Source organism: Dermacentor silvarum, chromosome 2 (genome assembly GCF_013339745.2).
Source record: "Dermacentor silvarum isolate Dsil-2018 chromosome 2, BIME_Dsil_1.4, whole genome shotgun sequence".
Classification (NCBI taxonomy): domain Eukaryota; kingdom Metazoa; phylum Arthropoda; class Arachnida; order Ixodida; family Ixodidae; genus Dermacentor; species Dermacentor silvarum.
This window is the reverse complement of record NC_051155.1, coordinates 54,013,162-54,033,398: the sequence shown is the minus strand read 5'-3', so window position 1 is coordinate 54,033,398 and position 20,237 is coordinate 54,013,162. Positions and strand designations below refer to the sequence as shown.

General features: G+C 44.7%; 2 protein-coding genes across 3 annotated transcripts in view; one reads left to right on the top strand and one right to left on the bottom strand.

Annotated features, from left to right (window-relative positions):
• Positions 1-14,072, bottom strand: part of LOC119441476 (shootin-1) — a 75,865-nt gene extending 61,793 nt beyond the window's left edge. The window contains exons 1-3 of one of the 2 annotated variants that reach the window (XM_037706097.2): positions 13,076-14,072; positions 5,429-5,523; positions 713-773 (exon numbers count right to left, since the gene is read on the bottom strand). In XM_037706097.2, the coding sequence (XP_037562025.1) occupies positions 713-773; positions 5,429-5,523; positions 13,076-13,172 (253 nt within the window). In that variant the 5' untranslated portion in view covers positions 13,173-14,072. The remainder of the gene's footprint in view (positions 1-712; positions 774-5,428; positions 5,524-13,075) is intronic. The other variant, XM_037706098.2, reaches the window with a different exon arrangement.
• A 284-nt stretch (positions 14,073-14,356) lies between these two features.
• LOC119441475 (uncharacterized) lies at positions 14,357-16,563 on the top strand. The gene is made up of 2 exons (XM_037706096.2): positions 14,357-14,626; positions 14,920-16,563. The coding sequence occupies exon 2, from the start codon at positions 14,975-14,977 to the stop codon at positions 15,875-15,877; it is 903 nt and encodes a 300-aa protein (XP_037562024.1). The 5' UTR covers positions 14,357-14,626; positions 14,920-14,974; the 3' UTR covers positions 15,878-16,563.
• Positions 16,564-20,237: the final 3,674 nt, after the last annotated feature.

The window sequence follows — 20,237 nt, the reverse complement described above, 5'->3', positions numbered from 1 at the left end:
AAAACGAACGACTCTAATTACACTTGCATATTTGTACACTGTACACATCTGCATCCGTCGACAGTATTCGTGGTAATAATGAGCACAGCGTTTCTCACGAAATAATGATTGGTGGTTTATGCCCTTACATCCGTTGTCCCGATGTTCGCGAAATGGGTCAAATGTTTCTTCGTTTTCTCAATACTGTACGCTGCTTTTAATTAGCCAGTAAACATTCAATGCAAAAGAACTTGCACTCATTAAAATGCCAAGTAAAAATGTCATCGTAAAATAGAATGAACTATAGGTTTCTTGCAATGTCATGGAACGAATAAACAAATCTAAGGACTGAATAGAACCTATGTAGTACGCACGTGTGAGTTTTGCTACGTAGAATGCGAAAATACATCACAGTCGAGCACACCATGCATAATGTGACCTCATATAATGCACAAGCTTCCTCTCGGATCAAGCCCAATACAATTAATTGTATGCCTGTAAAGCCGCTGGTGCCCTATAATTCTGTCGTATGCAAAATGCATGTTTTTTTGTTTGTTTTTTTCAATGAGGTTATCGCAGGAAAACAGACAGCAACTTTTCTAATAAGGATGCAAGTGCAAGACCAGACCGCACAAGTCGGCAGTGCAGAACCAGAACATAGTGTAATGTGCATAATTTCTGTTAAATATGAAATTACACACCGTGATGCTCATGCGCAACTGTGGAGACTCACCATTCTGCAGTCTGTTGAGCGTCTCCTGTTGCTCTTGTACTTTCAGCTGTAGTGACGCATTCTGAGAAACGGGGGAAAAGTTCACATGACCGATCTTGTTTTGGTGATAAGTTGTTTAGCGAGCCTACATGGCTTGCAAAGCCACATGCCATCACATGTACCATCATGCACTAGTCACTGTAATTATGTAAATAGAGCTTCCGTTTTTTAAAGTTGCTGTTTGATTCGCTTATCATCAAAGGAAGTGAATGAATAAGACAGCTTCCCATTTCCTACCGGAATTTCCGCACTCAAAACTTCCACTGAAAAGTATCATGCATGGTGATTACAAAGCATTTTAAACATTTTTTTTTTTTACTTCCATGACATCATTTCATAATGCCTTCAAGCCCTGAATGTATTAAAGCAAATAATTAAACGAATTCTGCCTGCTATACTAGTAAGCTTGAATGCAGCACATGAGCTTCTCTTACGTAGTGTCTGAAAATATACGCACAGTGCCTTAATGAGAGGGCAACAACTACTCAATTTTAGCCAGAAAATGCAAGATTAACAGAAACTCATCTAATCTATCCACAAAAAAAATATGATCGTATAGTTTTCTGACCACAATAGGCAGATTTTTTTGTCAGCAGCACGTTTCACAGGTGGGGAGACATACGCAGCATTCCAATCATTCGCACTGCAATTAGCTTTCATGTTTTCTTCTTCCTTCAGTTATGTAAAATTAACATTGCAGCAGCATCGCATTTGATTTCACTTTTACCCGTATAAATAGCTTCTATGTAGCACAAAAATGAGCCTGTAAAGAAAAAGAAAAACCTTGTGGCAAACCAACTGAGCAGCCTTTCTGCAGACTGCACATGAAAATGGAACGAAGCAGGTGTTGCAACAGATCGAAAATGTAAGTAGACAGAACAAATTCAGAAATAAAACAAAGTAATGAATTCCATTTGGAATTAAAAGACATTTCGTAACTAATATTAAATTTACCTTCCAAGGTTTGAAATCTGAAAACTAGAAACAAAAGTGCCTTTTTGACTACAGTGTAGACCGCTTATAAAGTAAGTCGCCGGAGTCGTGAATATCTGCACTATAAGCGGTACCGCACTATAACCAAAACAATGATTTTCAAGCCCTGCACGTATGCAAAACATGTAGACCAAGCAGCCGCGCGTATCCGAGAATCGAAGCGTGCAACATTTAAATTTACGAACGTTGAAAGGTTAATGTCCAAGTACCCACGATTTTCGCATGAAGCAGATAAAGTAATAATTTTAAAAAATGTCGCATTTCGCTCGAAAGGCGAAGCATCAATTGCGATAGCAAATTAGTAGAGAGCTATAAGGAGTAGGGATAGTAGTTTTATCGGCTGCATAAACTTGACACATTCACTTACTAACTGAATTAACAAGCATGGTGTCAACGCGCAGAAGCAAACATGAATAGACTCGATGACTGCAGACAACCACTGTCAAAACGCGGGCGTGGGGAAACGCGGCCGCTGCAGCGAGCGAAGGTTCGTGCGGTCTATCGCTTCAACGGAAACTGAGCGGCATAAGCACAGCGCATACAAAGGTCAGAGCCGTGTGGAGATTGCTTTCAAGATACAGTGCGCGTGACAACACAGACAGCCGGCACAGGTGCGAACGCATTTGTTGGCAGAGTAGAAGCCGCCCCCCCCCCCCCCCCGGGCCCTCGTGCTACGAATCTCCCACCCTCCCTCCCGTGTTGCCTTCCCGCTTTGCTCCTGTCGCGTGGGAGATTGCGTTGCCAGTTACCCTTGCGCCCGGTTGCAAGATATGCATTTGGTGCCGGAGCACAGCGTTGCCCCCCCCCCCCCCCCTCCCATACCCCCACGGCCTTTCGCGCGATGGAAGTCGCATTCGCTCTCCGCTCTGCGTTCGCTCTCCGTGAAGGCGCGCGTCCCCCGCACACTTTCACTCGCACATACAGCGCACGGTGACGATTTTATCGCCCTTGGACTAATGCTTCTCCTCCGCATCGCCCTCGTTGATCTCCTCTCCCATCGGTGGGCGCACCTCGTTGATAAGCGTGCTCACTACCACCCTTGTCGGCGAGATTTTCCCACGGAAGCTGCATTATAGCCGGTATTTCGTCTCACGCTGCTACACTGTAAGCGGTAGGCGTATACATGGAGTGCTATGGGAAAATTAACGGGAGTCTGAAAAGACCGTACTATATCCGGTCCTGCACTGTAAGTGGTTACGATATAAGTGGTCTATACTGTATATAGCTATGTTGTACTGCACCACAAACTACATATCAGTTTTACGTCATTGTTAAGTTCACTTGTTAGTTTCGTTGAAACCTCTTCTGTTGTGATTTTCACTAGTATTATGAACTGCTTTTGTGTTCCATTTGTCATGCACAGTTTCTTGTTTTACCCCATGAGCTGTGCTCACCAGTGCAGTATAAAACAACGAAGTCAGCAGTAATGAGGCATGATATCTTCATTAGGATGCACTACAATAGTGTTTTAGCTGACTTGCATCAAATATTAAAGAAAATTAGTGCACGGCACACCTATACAGCCAACTTAGTATCATTTTCTACACTCTTGAACAACTGAAAGTATCTTTTACAATGAGACTAAGTTCAATAGACTTTTTATTTTTTCCATTAAATGAAGGTCCTCTACCTTGAAACTTTAGAAAAAATTGGGTGAAGAAGAAAGCAGGGCAAGTTAGTACTTAATCATTTTTTAGTAGATTTCAGCAGGCACAATTAACAAAGCCAGAGAAGAGTGGTACACGAACACAAGTGCTGACTCGCAACTCATTCCTTATTTCAAAGAAACTACAACCATTGTGTCTGCTGAACTCTACTGGAAAATAATCATAATGTTCTGCTCCCATGTGACCACATTTTGCATCATGAGAAATACACCTCCTGCGAAAGTGGTTTGCAGAAAAGCTATTAGAGTAAATTATTTAGGGTGCTCCGAGGTTTCTGAGCATTTTTTTTCTGAAGATTTCAAGGCCAAGGACTAACATGTATCGAAAAAAAAAGAAATAAAAGCAAGATATGTCATGTCAATACGTGATGATTTGAAGAACTTACTTAAATGCAATATATCTTCAATATAGAAGTTGTAGAATACCCAATAGGTTTCTTTCCACAAAAATAGCCACTGTGATTTTAAATTTTACCACTTCCACAGAAAGTGCGCGAGATCTGAAAAAGTGCCATGTCACAAAGTACTTGCGTGCAAGCACTGTTTGGGCGCTCACACAAGTGTCGAATGAACAATCCCTGTTGCATGCAGACCGAATGCCACAAGCTGAAATTAAATTTCTTTATTGATCGCCAAAACTGTCTCCTCGTGCTGTCCTTTATGCAGTCTGTCGTCAATAGCAAGAACGCCGACATCGCTTCAAGAGTTGCCACGTGCTATTTATCGCTACATCACGAGGCTTCATTTACTGGACTGCTTTAGCACACGAGTTAGCTCAGCTCGTGAGACTGTCGAAGCCATTGTCCTCTATCCATCACTGTTGCCTATAGTCTATTCATACATGCTGTCTGCATGCAGCACCAATCACTCATTCAAAACATGTTTCAGAGAATTAATGTCACTGACAACGAGCGCCTTATCGTGTGGTACTTTTTCATCTCTCTGCACTTTCTACAAAGCACCAAGAAGTTAAAGCCACAATAGCTATCTTTATGGAAAAAAAACTATTTGTATGCTCAATGTGCTCTACAACTTCCAGCTCAGACCAGCAAGACCAGGTCTGGGCCATCCAGCTAGCCAAGGCAGCCGCTGAGACCCAGGGGATCTCGGCCGTCTGCTAGGCGGAGGGAGGCTGCGTCCGCCCTCGTGAATTGCTGGCACCAATAAAAGTTGAACCTCTCTCCTTCTCCCAATTGAATGTGTGGCACTTAAGTTACTACTCTAAAAGCTAGTTAATTAATCTTTGTCAATTAGTGACTTAAGACTTATGTAAAAAGTACTTTGGCTTGCTCAAGAGGACAGCAAACAATACTGAGCTTGTTTCATTCACAAAGTGCACACCTGTTTTTTTGTTTTTGTTTTTTCAAGGCTTGGCAGTAGTTAGCTGAAGCACTCTGGATATTTACTATATACAGGCCTGGTGTTTCAGCGAACACTTTCAAAATTTACTTAAGGTTGCCTGTGGCAGATAGCACAATCCTAGTTCATAAGCTGGTCTACTCGAAGAGGCGGACATTACTTGGACAAGAAACTGAAATGCATAATTGAATAATTAACAAAAATGCACTAATTAAGTTTTTAACTAATTACCTGATGGCCCATATTGCAATTTACAAATTGTAGCCGTGGAGTTCACAAGGCGGATACACTTGGAACGAATTCTCGGGATGACACCAGTTTCGCGATACTAATTCCCAAACTATGCGGAGGAATGAGACAGCTGGGTTAATTAGTGGACAACAAGGTGACTCCAGACAGAGGTGAAGTCAGCACTGTACATAAGTCTGTCACTGCTTTTCTAAGCCAACTTTCCAAATATGAACAAGAAATAAATTTGTCTCAGTAGATCAAACGCCTCCAACGAATCGCAGAGCTGGAATGCCCCATAATTCGACACAGTTGCTGTGCTGCATGCTGACTGGACTTATCGCACCTCACAAAACACACAAGGCAGGTTTACAGTTTGTAGTGGCACGGTGAAAAGCAATCGAATCAAGTAGTGAGTACAAATTCCTTACCTCGTTGCGAAACTTCTTGGCTAGCCTCTGCTGCTCTTCATAACGTTGCTTGAGTTCTTCATAACAGGATCGCAGGTCCTCATAATCTCTCACCGCTGGAATGACAGCGCAGAAGCATTGTTACATGTCACTCATCCACATTTGAAAATATACAGGCTCTTCTTTGTGATTCACAACACTTAAACGTAGTGTTGCCACAAGTCATAAAAGAAAAGTAATAGACTTTCGCATAAAAACTCAGAATTTTTTTTTTTTTCAATGCTGGGAATAGAGGCATTTTAAACAAAGTTTTTCCAGCATGGATTTCCAGTATACTTTTATCATACAGTGTGCCTTCTGCAAAGCAGTAACGCAGTACAATGACTGCAAAGCGAGTGAGTGGTGAGTGTTATTGAAAAATCATACGGCGCACAGGGAATCTCAAACACCATAACTACTAAACATGAAAAGATGCCTTGTTTCAACCTTCAACCCAGTTTTGAAAATGCCTCGTATGACGTCTGGCATACCTCAAGTCTAAAGTTAAAGTGTTCAGTGTGCTTTGGGCTAAGCTTAAACCCACAAATGAAAAAAAAAAGAAGAAAGACTTATTGCCTGTTTGCAGCAAAAGTTGATCGCGCTTTAGCAGTGATCTATAGAAAAAGTTGCACATTTTGTAGAAAGTTAAAAAAAGCTGAATGTTTCGAAAAAGTAGTAGATTTTGCTATCATTTTTCTTAAATCTGCCAAAAATCAGTAGATTTCAAAGCTCTACCACTGAATCACTAAAAATTTGAAAAATCACTAGCGTAGCTGTGGCAACATTGCTTTTAAAGGCTACAACACTTTTTGAGCATGATAAGGAAAAGTGCGCAATGTGTTGATCAGTTCTACCATACGTAAACATATAAGCCAAATGTTACCCCACTACATGCAGCAGGGCCCACAATCTCGCATAGAAGATCACTTGCTCGATCCTGCACCTTTCAAGCTCTATTATGCCCCGTTCGTGACATGATAGACTTGCACAAAAGCCCATAGACATCTTCCAATGGGTGATTTTTCATGATCACGAGTTACTCCCGAGTGAAAACTTGCACACCCCTCCGCTCTTCTAGCAAACGGGGAAGCGGCAGTCGTTACAGCGCCCTATCCGTCCTGCCATCACTGCTTTGTCCGACGCCAACCTTGATACCATGAGTGCATCGCAGAAAGTAAAAGTAAGAAAAGAATAAAAAGGGCATACCTACTGGTGCTGCCCCGGCTGAGAGAAAATAGTGTGTTGAAAAGGAATGGAGAAAATAAACATTGCTCTCTCTATATCTTCATTATTATTTGGCCCTTCTAAATAATTTCTCCAGGAATATATTTATTGAAAGAGATTGCACCCACTGCAGTTAAGTAGTGCCTTTTTAACAATTTTGTCGCTAGCTTTAGCGACTTCTTGGCCTGTTTAGCAACAAATTTTTCTATTTAGCGACAAGACAGAACAATTGGTGACAATTTAGTGACTTCGAAGTTAAGAAAGTTGCTTCACAATAGCTCTCTAGAATGTGCTTTATTATTGAAAAGCTATAAAAAGTTAACTTTGGCTGTACTGCGTGTGGGCTCTGCGACTATGACGAAACAACGCTGGTCTGCACTCACAGAGGCTATATTTACGTTGCAGTTTATTGCACCAAGGAAAATAGGCTTCACATTGTCTCAGAAAATGCATGATGTTCGCAAGCGTAGCATTCAATCAAATCACCAAAGCTTGTTGCAGTAAACTTTATGTTGAGACTTAGAATACAGCAGGTGAATTACAGGATAAATGAACTGTAGAAAGGTGTACAAGTCAATGTGGTTAGGCTTGTTGACGCAAATCTGAATGCACTGCCTTCGTTTCACGTAGCTTTAGGATCGTGGGATTGAATCACGGCTGCGGCAGCCGCATTTCAATGGAGGCGAAATGCAAGAACGCCCGTATGCTTGCAATGTAGTGCACGTTGAAGAACCCCAGGTGGTCAAAATTAATCCGGAGCCATCCACTACGGCGTGCCTCATAATCAGGACTGGTTTTGGCACGTAAAGCCCCAGAAAGAAGAAGGATAAATCAATACTCGCTAAAATTATTCCGATTCTTAAAAATAATGGTGATGGATACACGCTTGATAATATTCGACCAATTGCTCTAACCTCCAATTTAGTGAAATTAATAGAAAGAATTCTAAATTTTCGTCTTATAAAATTAGTAGAGGACAAAGAAGCGCTCAGCCCTTTCCAAATTGGCTTTAGATCTGGCTGTTCCATTTGGCACGCTCATGTGGACCTGGAAAGTCGTATAAAACTAGCACGTCGCCAGAGACAAATTGCAGCTCTAGTAACTTTAGATATATCAAAAGCTTACGATAGTGTAGAACATGAAGTTTTATTGAATCGATTAATTAACCTTGATTTCCCAAAATACATAACAAAATGGTTTGGCGAGTTTCTGACTGACCGAAAATTTTATTGTTCTTTGAAAGGATGTTCTTCAAATAGACGTCGACAATCTCGTGGAGTTCCACAAGGAGCTGTCACGTCCCCTTTATTATTTAATATATTGCTAAGCTCTATACCTTGTCATAATGACATATACACATATGTCTACGCAGATGACATTGCTTTCTTTGCATCTGACACTGACATCCACTCTTTATATAATTGATTACAAACATACCTGTGCGCCACAGAAAACTGGTTACTGAATATTCGCCTCTCCCTAAATGTTAGTAAATGCGCAATAATAGTTTTTCCTTTAATAGATCCAATACATTAAACCTAACCTACCGCCTACAGAACATACCTCAGGTGGACTCAGTAAAATACCTGGGCATAATATACGATGACTGGCTAAATTGGCCCACGCACATTGAATACATAAATAAAAAAGGGGTGCGAGTGATTGGAATGCTAAGAAGGCTTTGCAACAGTCGATCAGGAATGTGGAGAGACTCTCTTGTGATGATTTATAAAATGTACATACGGCCAATTTTGGAATTCGGATGTGTTCTATATTCAGGTGCGCCGGCATACAAATTACATTCCCTTGTTCTTCTGGAACGGGAAGCTTTACGCCTGCGCCTTGGATTGCCAAAGTTCGTTGCCAACAATGTATTATACCTAGAAACACATTTACCTTCTCTTTTGTGCAGATTTCGTTTATTAACGGTCCAAACATTCTTAAAAATGTATGAATTCCCTATAAAATTACAAATTGTTTTCATTTCCCAGCCTGCAATATTTTTTCAATCTTAATGGCCACGGTTCCACACTCCTCAGGTCGTTTTCGTGCAAGCACTTGTTGGTCCCTTAGATGTACTATTATGTGAGATCCCTCCAATTTGCAGTGAGAGAGAGAATCTCCAAATTATGTTCGACGATATATATCCAAACAACGCAAAACTCCTTTCTTACAATATATTAAATGGGCTATTAGAAAATCACTTATTGGAGTTAAAAATAAAAGCCGTCATAGCGACAGATGCCTCGCAATCAGAAGAAAAATCTGGAATTGGAATTTTCCGCTTTCGACTTGGTCGTTCTCCTTAAGACTTCCAGACTATATACCAGTATTTCTAGCTGAGTTTCTGGCGGTTACATTGGCTCTACGAAAAGTGCACTCATCAATCTCGGAAGTTGTAATCGTAACGGATTCTTTGTCATTATGTTCAGCTCTCACTGCAAATAGTGGCTCACAATTTTCACGTACATTCCAATGTCTTATTCCTTCTAACTTAAAACTAATTAGATTGGTATGGGTGCCTGGTCACAAAGGATTAGTTATCAATGAATTAGCTGACAGCTTAGCGAGAGCTGCCCTTAGTGGTCCAATCCTTCCGATTCTTCCTGTATCAGCTTACATAACCGCGGCTAGGTTCAGGAGACGGGCAGTCATGCAAGACTCCTGGAACCTGCCATTAACAAATCTAACTGATTATCGACACCTCCTATTTCTTGGAACAGAAAATTCTGCCATAATAGAAAACTTGAAGTCCTCTTTACCAAATTCAGATGTCGCATTCCTACATTAAACTTTTATCTGCATCGATCTGGTCTGGCGCCCTCCTCCTTGTGCTCATACTGTGGTGAAGACGAAACAATACAACACTTCTTCCTGTCATGCCGCCGTTTTTACTCATTAAGAAAACATGCTTTAGAGGAAAAATTTAACACTGCTGGATTAAATATTACGATACCCAATATTCTATCTTTGGTGCCTCTTCTCTTGGACATTGTCATAGGATGTTGGTGCAGCTGTTGTGGGGTACATAATTGAATCAGGACGATTTCCTTGCTAAATTATTGGATTTTATATGAATAAATTCCTTTCATCATTCAAAAATTTTCAAAAGTGATCCTTATTAGACTTCGATAATTGTTTTCCTTCAATCACCCGATTCTTGGCCAATCCCCCATAGTGGGTACGAGCCACTTTTGAAGGCAAGCAAGCAAGCAAGGTGAGTCAAGGGTCAGCAACGTAGTATTTGACCAGCATAAAGGTCCCGTAAGTGTCGGTGCCCCTCATTTTACCAAAATGATTAAATTTGTCTCACACAATTTATTTGCGCTGTAAAATCAGAAATTTGCAGGGATAATGTCGACCAAGTGCATCATTGTGCTAGACAAGTCAGGTAATCCGAGTTCTCTTATACCATGCTGAATTTAAAATATTAAAATCTGAAGGTAAACGCAAGATTTCATCTGTAATCATGCATTGTTCTTTAAATAAATTAGTAATGTAAGAGTCTGTACACAAAGCTGGTAAACATATTGCTTATTCCTCACCTGCAGGACACTAGACGAATGTGAAATGTTTCAGTAGATGAATTTCACCACGTTAGCAACTATATCGAAGTGTTCCCCAAGAGTGCCTACATTAATAAAATTCATCCGAGAGACTTAGCGACAATTTTAGTGACATTGGAGCAATATTCCATGAAAATTTAGAAACTTAATCTGCTCAGTTTTGAAGAAAGAGCTTTGCTGGGCCCCTTTAAAAAAATTGTTGTATATTTAGGCCAGTGCCATTTTTACAACGACGTTGGTTATTTGGCAAGGCAGATGTTAGAAGCAAGGAACATTTGAATCATTTGGCTTGCCACCTAAATTGTGCTAATTAAGTTTTCAATGATTCAATCTATAGGCACATGTTGCAATTGAAAAACAATTACGCTTAGCAGTCATGTCTGCATGGCAGAAATCCTAGGAGCAGCACCACTTTTGATATACAGGGTGTTTCAGCGAACACTTTCAAAAATTCTTAAAGGTTGCCTGTGGCAGATAGCACAATTCTAGTTCATGAGCTGGTCTACTCGAAGAGGCGGACATTACTTGCACAAGAAATTGAAAGGCATAATCGAATAATTAACAGAAATTCGCTAATTAGGTTTTTAACTAATTACCTGATGGCCCATATTGCAATTTACAAATTGTAGTCGTGGAGTTCGCCAGGCGGATACACTTGGAACGAATTCTCGGGATGACACCAGTTTCGAGATATTAATACCCGAACGTTGCGGAGAAATGCATTGGCGTTCCAGTTAAGTTCTTAAGAAAACGTCGCTTTATGCATTGAAGCACAAAATTAACTGGAACGCCAATGCATTTCTCTGCAAAGTTCGGGAATTAATATCTCGAAACTGGTGTCATCCTGAGAATTAATTCTAAGTGGGAGGTCCGCCTTGAGAACTCCACGGCTACAATCGGTAAATTGCAATATGGGCCATCAGGTAATTAGTTAAAAACTTAATTAGTGCATTTTTGTTAATTAGACGATTATGCATTTCAATTTTTTGTGCAAGTAATGTCCGCCTCTTCGAGTAGACCAGCTCATTAACTAGATTTGGGCTATCTGCCACAGGCAACCTTAAATAAATTTTGAACGTGTTCGCTGAAACACCCTGTATATTTGTCCCAGAAAGTACATTGGGGTTACACTAAAGATTGTCCCTAACTATTTTAGGAATACTTTTGACAAACTGTTAACTGGAAGACAAATGTATTTCATAGCATGTAACAGCAAGATATCACACTTTTTATTTTTTCATAAAAAAAAAAGAAACTCTCCGTGTCCTTCAGTATATTTCTTAGTCCCATCACTGAATGTACAGTAGAACCTCATTGATACGATTCTGTGTGATACGTTTTTCAGGATGATACATATTTTTTTTTTTTCTGATAATATGATGTTCGAATGATACGCTTTATTTTCCGGTTCCCATGAAGATTGTATCAACGAGGTTCCACTGTATTTACAGCTCGTACAATTAGGAAAAACCTCGTAAACCTTACAACAATAAATAGAGGTCTTTCTAATTCATTCTTAAACTAATGTGGCGGACTCTGGCCAACCAATGCAGCCAAACCGCCCTCTCCCATCTTTCAGCATAACTGAAGGTTATCGCATAGCGAGCAGGAGAGGGAATAGTGGGGGGAAGGCCTCACCGAGCCGCCAAGGTTTGAAGGACACTGAAATAAAATCAGTAGGTTGTTGTCTGTATTCTCCAGCCACGCTCTCACATACCTCACAACACTAACTTTTCTTTCTTTCTTTTTTATTTCAAACTGATTTTTAGAAAGGCCACCTGGGGCAGATAAGAGATCAATTCCATGAGTTAGATGCAGCGATTACTAACGCAGTAAACAATACTATGAACAAATGAATTGACTTTGTCAATTCATTCACAACACATTTACTTACGATTGTGCACTTGAAGCTGGACAGTATAATAAAGTCACGTGTACCTTGAAACAAAAACTCTTGAGAATAGTAAAACGTGGGGAAGGATACATTGAAATCCCATTTATTATTTTCCCCAAAAAATCAATTAACTACACAGATTGTCAGTGCATGTTACTGCACACTGTGATTTGTCATAGAGATAATGTCCACATCTTCAAGGTCAGAGACAAGAAAGAAAGAACAAATCAAAAATAAGTTAATAAAAAGTGGCTGAGCATTTCTTTATCTGATGTGGTTGATCGTTTATATATATACAAATCATTTGATGGACAGCTAGGAAAGATTTTATATTTATCTTATTGTTTGCAGATAATTAACCTCCGTTATATATATATATATATATATATATATATATATATAGAGAGAGAGAGAGAGAGAGAGAGAGAGACATCAACCGGCTTCATATTTCACTGTCATTCATTTGCAGTGGCAAGGCCTGCTTGTATGCACTGCAGCGTCTACCGCACACAATGAGACACGCTCTGCATGATGGACACACGTACACAGCTGCCGCGCGGCGCATATTAGTCAGCACGCACCTCGCGTGTTCGCACTGGCCCAGAAACTACAGCGTCTACTTAAACAAGCGTATACACGTGTCTCCGGCACGTACGGAGCAGGCGACGCATGCAAAACACGGCGTTGGCACGAAAATAAAAACACACGCACCGCGCGCAGAACTCAAGCAACAGAAAATGTGACAGCGCGCGCTCGCTTCCTGCGGCCGTCAAAAACTGGCGGAGGAGATGCGCACGTTGCGGTCGTACATCCTGGCGTGGCGCTTCGGTTGCGAAATAACCGAACGTCCGCGCCGATCAGCTGGATAAAACTTTTGAGTAGATCAATGAGTAGACACGCGCGAAACCCCGCAATCGATAGATCATATCAAGCGTGTCGTTTTACCTTGCCTCGACAGCTGAGTCAGTCGAATGAACTTTGGCCTCTCCACCTCGTAGTCGGCGCAAGTGGCACACCGCCCCGCGGCCGCTTGTGTGGTCATCTTCCCGGTGCACGACAACGTCAATATCCGCAGAGAGATTTGTCGGAGCGATCGCCCCTCAAGATGGTCGCATTGGCTCGTGAATAAGCTCCAAGATCACCCGCGCTTCTGCGCACTCCACACATCCACGCAGTTACCGGTCGACGGGAGGAGAGTGTAACGATCCCGGAACAGGCCGAAATATGACCGGCCGTGCCAAGTAAAAAGCGTGAGGAAACGAGGTGCAGCGCGTCGTCGTGGCGAAGTGGGAAAAAAAAAAAAAAAAAAAAAAAAAAAAAAAAGCAAATCGAGTAAGAGAAAACCTCTCCTGGGCACGAGCGTTGAGTACTCCGTCACCCCCCTCGACGCCGCACCGACGAAACCAGCGTGAACAACGCAGGGGCCTGGCCAAGCGGTAGCGGATGTTGGCCCGTTGGTGGAGATGGCGAGATTAAACCGCGGAGTCGCGCACACAAGCTGCACTTGAACCCTGCGTTGGGGCCGCCGCGCTTACTCAGGGCGGCACGCAGCCTAGGCAGGGAGGAGTCTTTCGCGGGGCAGATGAGAAACCGGCTTGCCTCGTCGCGGTAGACCTCGACAGGGCCAGCTCTACAGAAGTGCAGCTATGCGGCATGCCGAGCACGTGTGTTTGCTACGTTTAACACGATTCGCTACTCAAGTTAGTTTCGGTTTCGCTTTCTCGCTATAAATGCACTCTGGATGTTTTTTGTCTTTTGAGTGAGTGTTGAAAACACTGAACTTCTTTTCTATCGCCAACACGTTATTATTGCTTAGAAATTAACAATACTTAAAGTAACCTACACAATAAAAATGAAAACTTCTCAGCGCAGTATGAATTCGTTTCTGCATTATTCATGTATTTTTTTAATTATTTATTTATTCTTTGTACGTGCTGCGAAAACTACTGTTCTATTATCCCAATACTATAACAGCTAGTGATAAGGTGAGTAACAAAGCTACGATGTCTTTGTGGATGTTAATCTTGTCGCGACCAGTACTGTAATTGCATGTTGAGTTTCTTTGACGCGATCCGTCTATTTGGCAGAATGCTGTTAAAGAAAATTTCCCCTCGCGTGAATTTACGATTGCGTTATGCATGCAAGCCACTAGCAGTTTCCGCCGAGGTCAATGTCGCGAACAACAAGTTGAATAACTCTGCTGATAAGACGACCTCATCGTGATGCGCAGTCTACACCGGAATCTTAGCCGACGTTCGCCCAAATACAACCTGCTAAATCTTTATGTTGTTGCCAAAGGACTAGCTATGCAATGATAACGGGAACACGCGGCTGTTTTCTCGGCGGCTGATACATTTATGGCTGCCACAATTGGTCGCATACATAATTATGTTGTAACAACTAGCTCGAGGACTCCAGTCGCCGCACATCACTTGTGCTGCCACCATGGCGTTGCCGGTTAACAAGAAAAAGCAAGTCCAAAATGTTCTACTCGTGGTAAGACACACATTCCTCCACCGTGGTAAGACATAAGACCACAGAGCGCGCATTTTCTCTCGCGCACAGTAATCATGTAATGTTTAACGCGCGGATAATTTTAACTAAAATACTCAAGCGTTATTAGGGTTCGCTCGAACGTCTCGTGCCTCACGCGGGATCGGCGCGTCCGAACAACAACAACAAAAAAAAGAAACTTAAACCGGGGTTCCGACGCGGGGGCAGTCTGCTGGTCTGCCTACACTGCGCCGCTCGCCTCGCGCGCCCCCACCTTTCTCTTCTTCTCGTCCAAGATGGCGGCCGCCTCGCGGACGGAGCTCGGAGCCGGAGCCTACGCTTCGATTAGCGATGAATGGTGACGCCCGGACCGCCTCGCCGGTCCGCGCCGCCACGGCCTCGGCCGTCAAGAGACCCTTCGACGTCGACGGCAGCGACGACGAAGAGCGCCAGCCCTCATCGGCGAGCGGCAGCGGCGGCCCGGCCGCCGCCAAGCGTCGCGCGGCCGCGACGATCGAGGTGAGCCGCTTCTGGAACGAGCCGATCGGCGCCTCGACGCCACGGCTCAGCCGTCGCTTCTACGGCGTCGACTGCCAGCTGCTCGCCAGGCGGCTCCTGGGCAAGATCCTGGTGCGGCGACTGGCCGACGGCACGGTGCTCAAGTGCCGCGTCGTCGAGACCGAGTGCTACTTGGGCTGCGATGACCAGGCTTCGCATTCGTACAACGGCCGGCGCACCGAGCGCAACGAGCCCATGTTCATGGACCCGGGCACGGCGTACGTGTACATCGCGTACGGCATGTACCACTGCTTCAACATCTCGAGTGATGGCGACGGCGCCGCGGTGTTGCTGCGCAGCGCCGTGCCCCTGCAAGGCGTCGAGCTGATGCGGCGCCTGCGCGGCGCTCGCCGCAAGGACGCCGGCCGCAAGCTCAAGCTGTTCGAGCTCTGCAACGGGCCCTCCAAGCTGTGCCTCGCCATGAACATCACCAAGGAGACGCTCAACAAGGAGTTCCTGCCCGACAGCCAGGCCCTGTGGCTGGAGCGAGACGGCGAGGGCGACGTGCCGGCCGAGGAGATCGTCGTCTCGCGTCGCGTGGGCATCGAGGGAGCGGGACGCGAGTCGGCGGCCAAGCCGCTGCGCTTCTACCTGAGAGACTGCGACTGCGTCAGTGTCAGGGACAGGGTCGCCGAGACCCGGGGCACCACTGCACAGCAGCAGGTCGCCGCGCTACAGCTGCCCGCCGTCCCCTAAGGTGGCGCACGTTTAGGATTGTGTGTTTTTTCACTACGGACTCACGGCGACATAAAAAAATGTGTGGCCGGCGCGAGCAGTGATCTCCCCCTTACCACCACGCCCCAATTCACCTCGCCCCCTTCCTAGGTGCTGATACTTTGACGTGCGTTTATGTATGTAGTGGGTCGTTGATCGACTGGGCACCGAAGACTTCGGCGTCGCCGAGATCGACCGCCGATGTGACCAGATTGCCCCCTCTTCCGACCACCGTTCAAGAGGACCACGCTTGAAGCGCCGCTTTACCCGGTTATGTTCAGTTTTAGTGAAGTTTGTTGCGATTCCCACACCAACTGGTGCATCTGTGTCTGCTCGCGAAGCACAGCTCGAAAGCACACCACCAGTACCTCTACCTCCCTTTTAACCAAATGCCAAGGCATGCGGGGATTTTTCTCCATTTTGTTACACATAGGCTACGTCCCACAACCCTCCTCCTCCCACTACCGCCCCTGCAAGTCGACCTTGTTTTTGTTTTCTTGTTTTTCTTTCTTGTTTGGCTTTTATTTTATTTTTTCGCGCCTTGTTGTTTCTTTTAAAGAAGTTGTGTTTGTTGACATTCGAGATTTGCGTGTGACCCGTCATCAACCGAAGAAGCTGGTGTCGCGCGCATACGCTCGTATTATAAAATAAAGTGACTTTCCATTGCCGCCGTTCTGCTGAAGGGCTTCGTTGCGGAGTACGTGTCGTTTACCGCTTATGCATCGACGCGCCACGCCCGTTGTGTGTTTCGTGATCCCCCACTCGCAGACTGTCTCCGTGTGCAGTCTCGATGGATCTGTGTGCGATAGTTCGGTTGTTTGGCGACATCAGCTGACCGCCGCTGCCTATCGGTCGCTGTTTGTTCGCTGTTTACTGTCCGAACAACCGCTACCCGAGAGGCACGCGCTAAAACAGACCTTGTCGCCGACGTACTAACCAACTGCGCAATCCGCAAAGCTTTCTTTCCGGTACCCGAAAGAGAGAGAAGAAAAAAAGCGCGTATGCGTTGGAATGCTTCGTCGTTGCCATCAGGCTCGACGGATGGCGCCACATGCGTGGAATGTCGTAGAGATTCTTCCCGTGTGGCGCGCATTTAAATCGGTTGTTTCTGCATTTTGAGCCAGCTGCTTCTGTGTGGGATGCTTTATCGCTTAGCTTGCACACGAAAAGGTAAACTAGTCTCATCAAGTACGCAATCGCTTGCAGGCTTGCGATCCCTAACCGTGTTCCTAATGTTCAGGTGCTTTTCGCTGCCGATAGTTACGAAGCCACTGCACTCTTGACCGTAACTCATCGGAATGAATCTACTGAAGTTTAACAGCTCTAAATACCAAATATTTAGAGCTCTGGGTCATTGCTACTTACTCTTCTGAGCATCGGAGCCCAGGCCTGCAAAAATCAGATCTGGTCGCTCGCGGCGTAGCCTCGGATATTTGGACGAAGATAGTACGTGTCGCCAACTATCGCAGAGCAGCCTCATGCCAATGAGCTCGTGATATAAACCGATAAGTTTGCGCTCACCGGACACTCTTTGTATTGCTTGACTTTCGCTAATCTGACCCTTGCGGGACCGCAAGGTTTCACCGAAAGATCGAAATAAACGACAGCAAAATGAACGAATTCAAATATATATATATATATATATATATATATATATATATATTCTTTTCATTGGTTTAAGTAGTCTGTAATGTCTTTTTGTGCCTTGCTCTTGACGCGCGGCTCAACCATCATGAGGCGAAGAGCGCCATGGTCAAACATTGGCCCGGCATGACACGATGCAAAACAAACGGCAACGGATTGCTTCACTGCTCGAAGGAGCCTCAGCCGCTAAAAGATAAAAATATATTTATGTATAAGTCAGCTGCACGGCCTAGGGAAGGAGTAGCATTGTCTGCTGAATTTCATGTGTTTTGAAGTGTATGGTAACCGCTGGGAGCCTGAGGGGGCCGTTATGTGCGTCGGTTGGAATCGAATTAACCAAAAACGGCATATTTTCGAGTTCGAATTAAACGAGTTTTTTTTACGTGGCAATGGTTTCTCGCTGTGATCTTTCGGTGCGTCCGAATTCAGCGAAAAATCGAATTCATCGAGTTTGAATTGACGGGAGTCGGCTGTAATTTGTTTTGAAATAGCCGGTGTCACAAACCGTTTTAGACGTTTTACTATTCTCCGTCTCTGTATACTTGTGCAAGTTTCTTGCATACCGCTCTTCCTGAAGTTAAGTCGGGAGCCCTGACGCCAGCGAAATGGTCTGACACAGCTAGGAAGCCTCCTTCGTGCCACGGAACAAAACATTGAAGCAAGGATTAGTGTTCCAGCACATATGTGCACGTGAGAGAGTGCGTGTAATATTCCCCTCGAGCGACTGGTCACGTGAACAGCATCGGGTGTATGATATGTATGAGAGCCTGGGCTGGATACCTCTACTTTGAAAGGTGAGTCTCGCGGTTTCGAACACCTTGGCTCCTGCACTGGTATTGGAGTAAGCTTCTCATCTCGTTGTTCTTATTACGCGTTATATATATATATATATATATATATATATATATATATATATATATATAATGAGCAGTGTCGCGAATGTGAGATTGAGGCCTCGGACTGGAGCCAACGCTTCGACAAGGGGACTTTTATTCGCCAAGACACTTTAATTGTCTTTATATGCATATATGTTAATTATTTCAAATAAAACTATAATTATAAGCACCGGGTGGAGGCGCACTTTGGCCATACGTGTACATATGTGCCGTGCCCTTGGGTCAGGTTCGAGGAGTTATCAATGTGTTTAGACGCGGCGACCGTAGCCATTGTAAACGAAACATCACAAAGAGAACCGCAATCCCAGCGGCCGCGCCACTCAACCCACCCACGCCGCGCCCCAGCAGCGGTGCTGCCGCCTCTGCCGGGTGGGCGCTATGCCAGCTCGAGCTTCGTTTTTGCCTCTCCCGTTTCATTCACTTTTTTTTTTTTACCTTTATTTATGTTGCCTATGCGCTTCTGCTTTCTAAGCACCCTAGCTCGGCTGCGCGATCGTCTAGCACGCAAGCAGCGGTTTTCCTTTCCAGCGAGGTTTCTCGTTACTCGAGTGGCTCTCTCTCTCTCTCTCTCTGCGCCGATGTTTTGCTTGGCACGAGTTGATTAGTTCCTTCCGTCCTCTCCCATTATGCCCTGCCGGAGCGCCGTTTGTTAGCTCCTCGGGTTTCCTTTTTTCACTCTTCTTTTCTATTATTTTCTTCAGTCTATCCGTCGCGCGGCCCTCCGCGTACCGTGATCTTGCGTGTCCGCATCGGATACGTGGGATGAGAGCGGAAGGCTTTCGCCTAGCTCGACGAAAGTGACGAAACCCACGAAAGCGAGCGCTAACCAGGCGCCGCTTCAACTAAAAGAACATACGGAAGAAAACGAATTGTGCTGAAGACGGCGAAAGAGCGCGCCGGGCTCGCTACCAGGAAAGCAAACATTAGCTACAGTGTACTAGAAGGCTTCTAGGACACTGTACATTAGCATGGACGGCTAGACAAACCAGGGCAAACATTAGGCCAGATAAGTAACTCGAAATCACGGTGTAAGAAGATAGGTGCTCCGACGGCGCGCCCGCGCTGGGGCGAGAGAGCGGCCACTTCGTGTGACCGGAAGTGAGCGCCGCCGCTAGGGGCAGCACGTGTTCAGGAGGCCTTGGAGAAGCGGCACAACAGTGGGTAATTTACGACCTCCGTCAGCATTTAAACACCCATACCCAAAGATATGAAATTTTTCGTTACTTAGACGCCAAATCCTGAGCAGGTAGAAGGTTTCATGCCACTTACAGTCAAAATACCGTCATTTCGAACACGAGAGAGACGCGTCGTCTGCTCGAGCAGACGGCGCGCTGTGCTTACCGCTGCTCGCCGCGTCGGAGTCAATCGGAATGTCGGCTAAAAATATAAAGGGACGTTCCCCCAACCAAGTACAGTCGTTTTAAGTAGGCGAACGACATATACTCATCGAAATAAAGCACTTCTGCCGCGCGTGCCCATAAAAGCGCCAGCAAAGCGAGCAAAAAAGTGGCCCCCAGAACAGGTGCTGCCCCTTGCGGCAGTGGCGTGCGTAGAGTGGCCGCGCCTCGCGCCGCCGTCGGATCACCTTCCTTTTTACACCGTGCTCGAAATATCATAAAGTACACTTGATAAAGTACTCCTTCGACAGCTGTGTCACCTGTCGTATAATAGCTATAACTACTTCCGTTTGTGTCAACACTACCTAGGTGACACGTAAATAATAAAAAGTCAGCCTTAGACGAATCCAATCCGCATTTAATTGCGAAGGAAAGAAAACGTAAGAAGTACGGCAGCAAAGCTGC

Bases quoted from the DNA above. Each gene is read 5' to 3' on its own strand.
- LOC119441475 (XM_037706096.2), top strand. From the start codon at position 14,975: ATGAATGGTGACGCCCGGACCGCCTCGCCGGTCCGCGCCGCCACGGCC.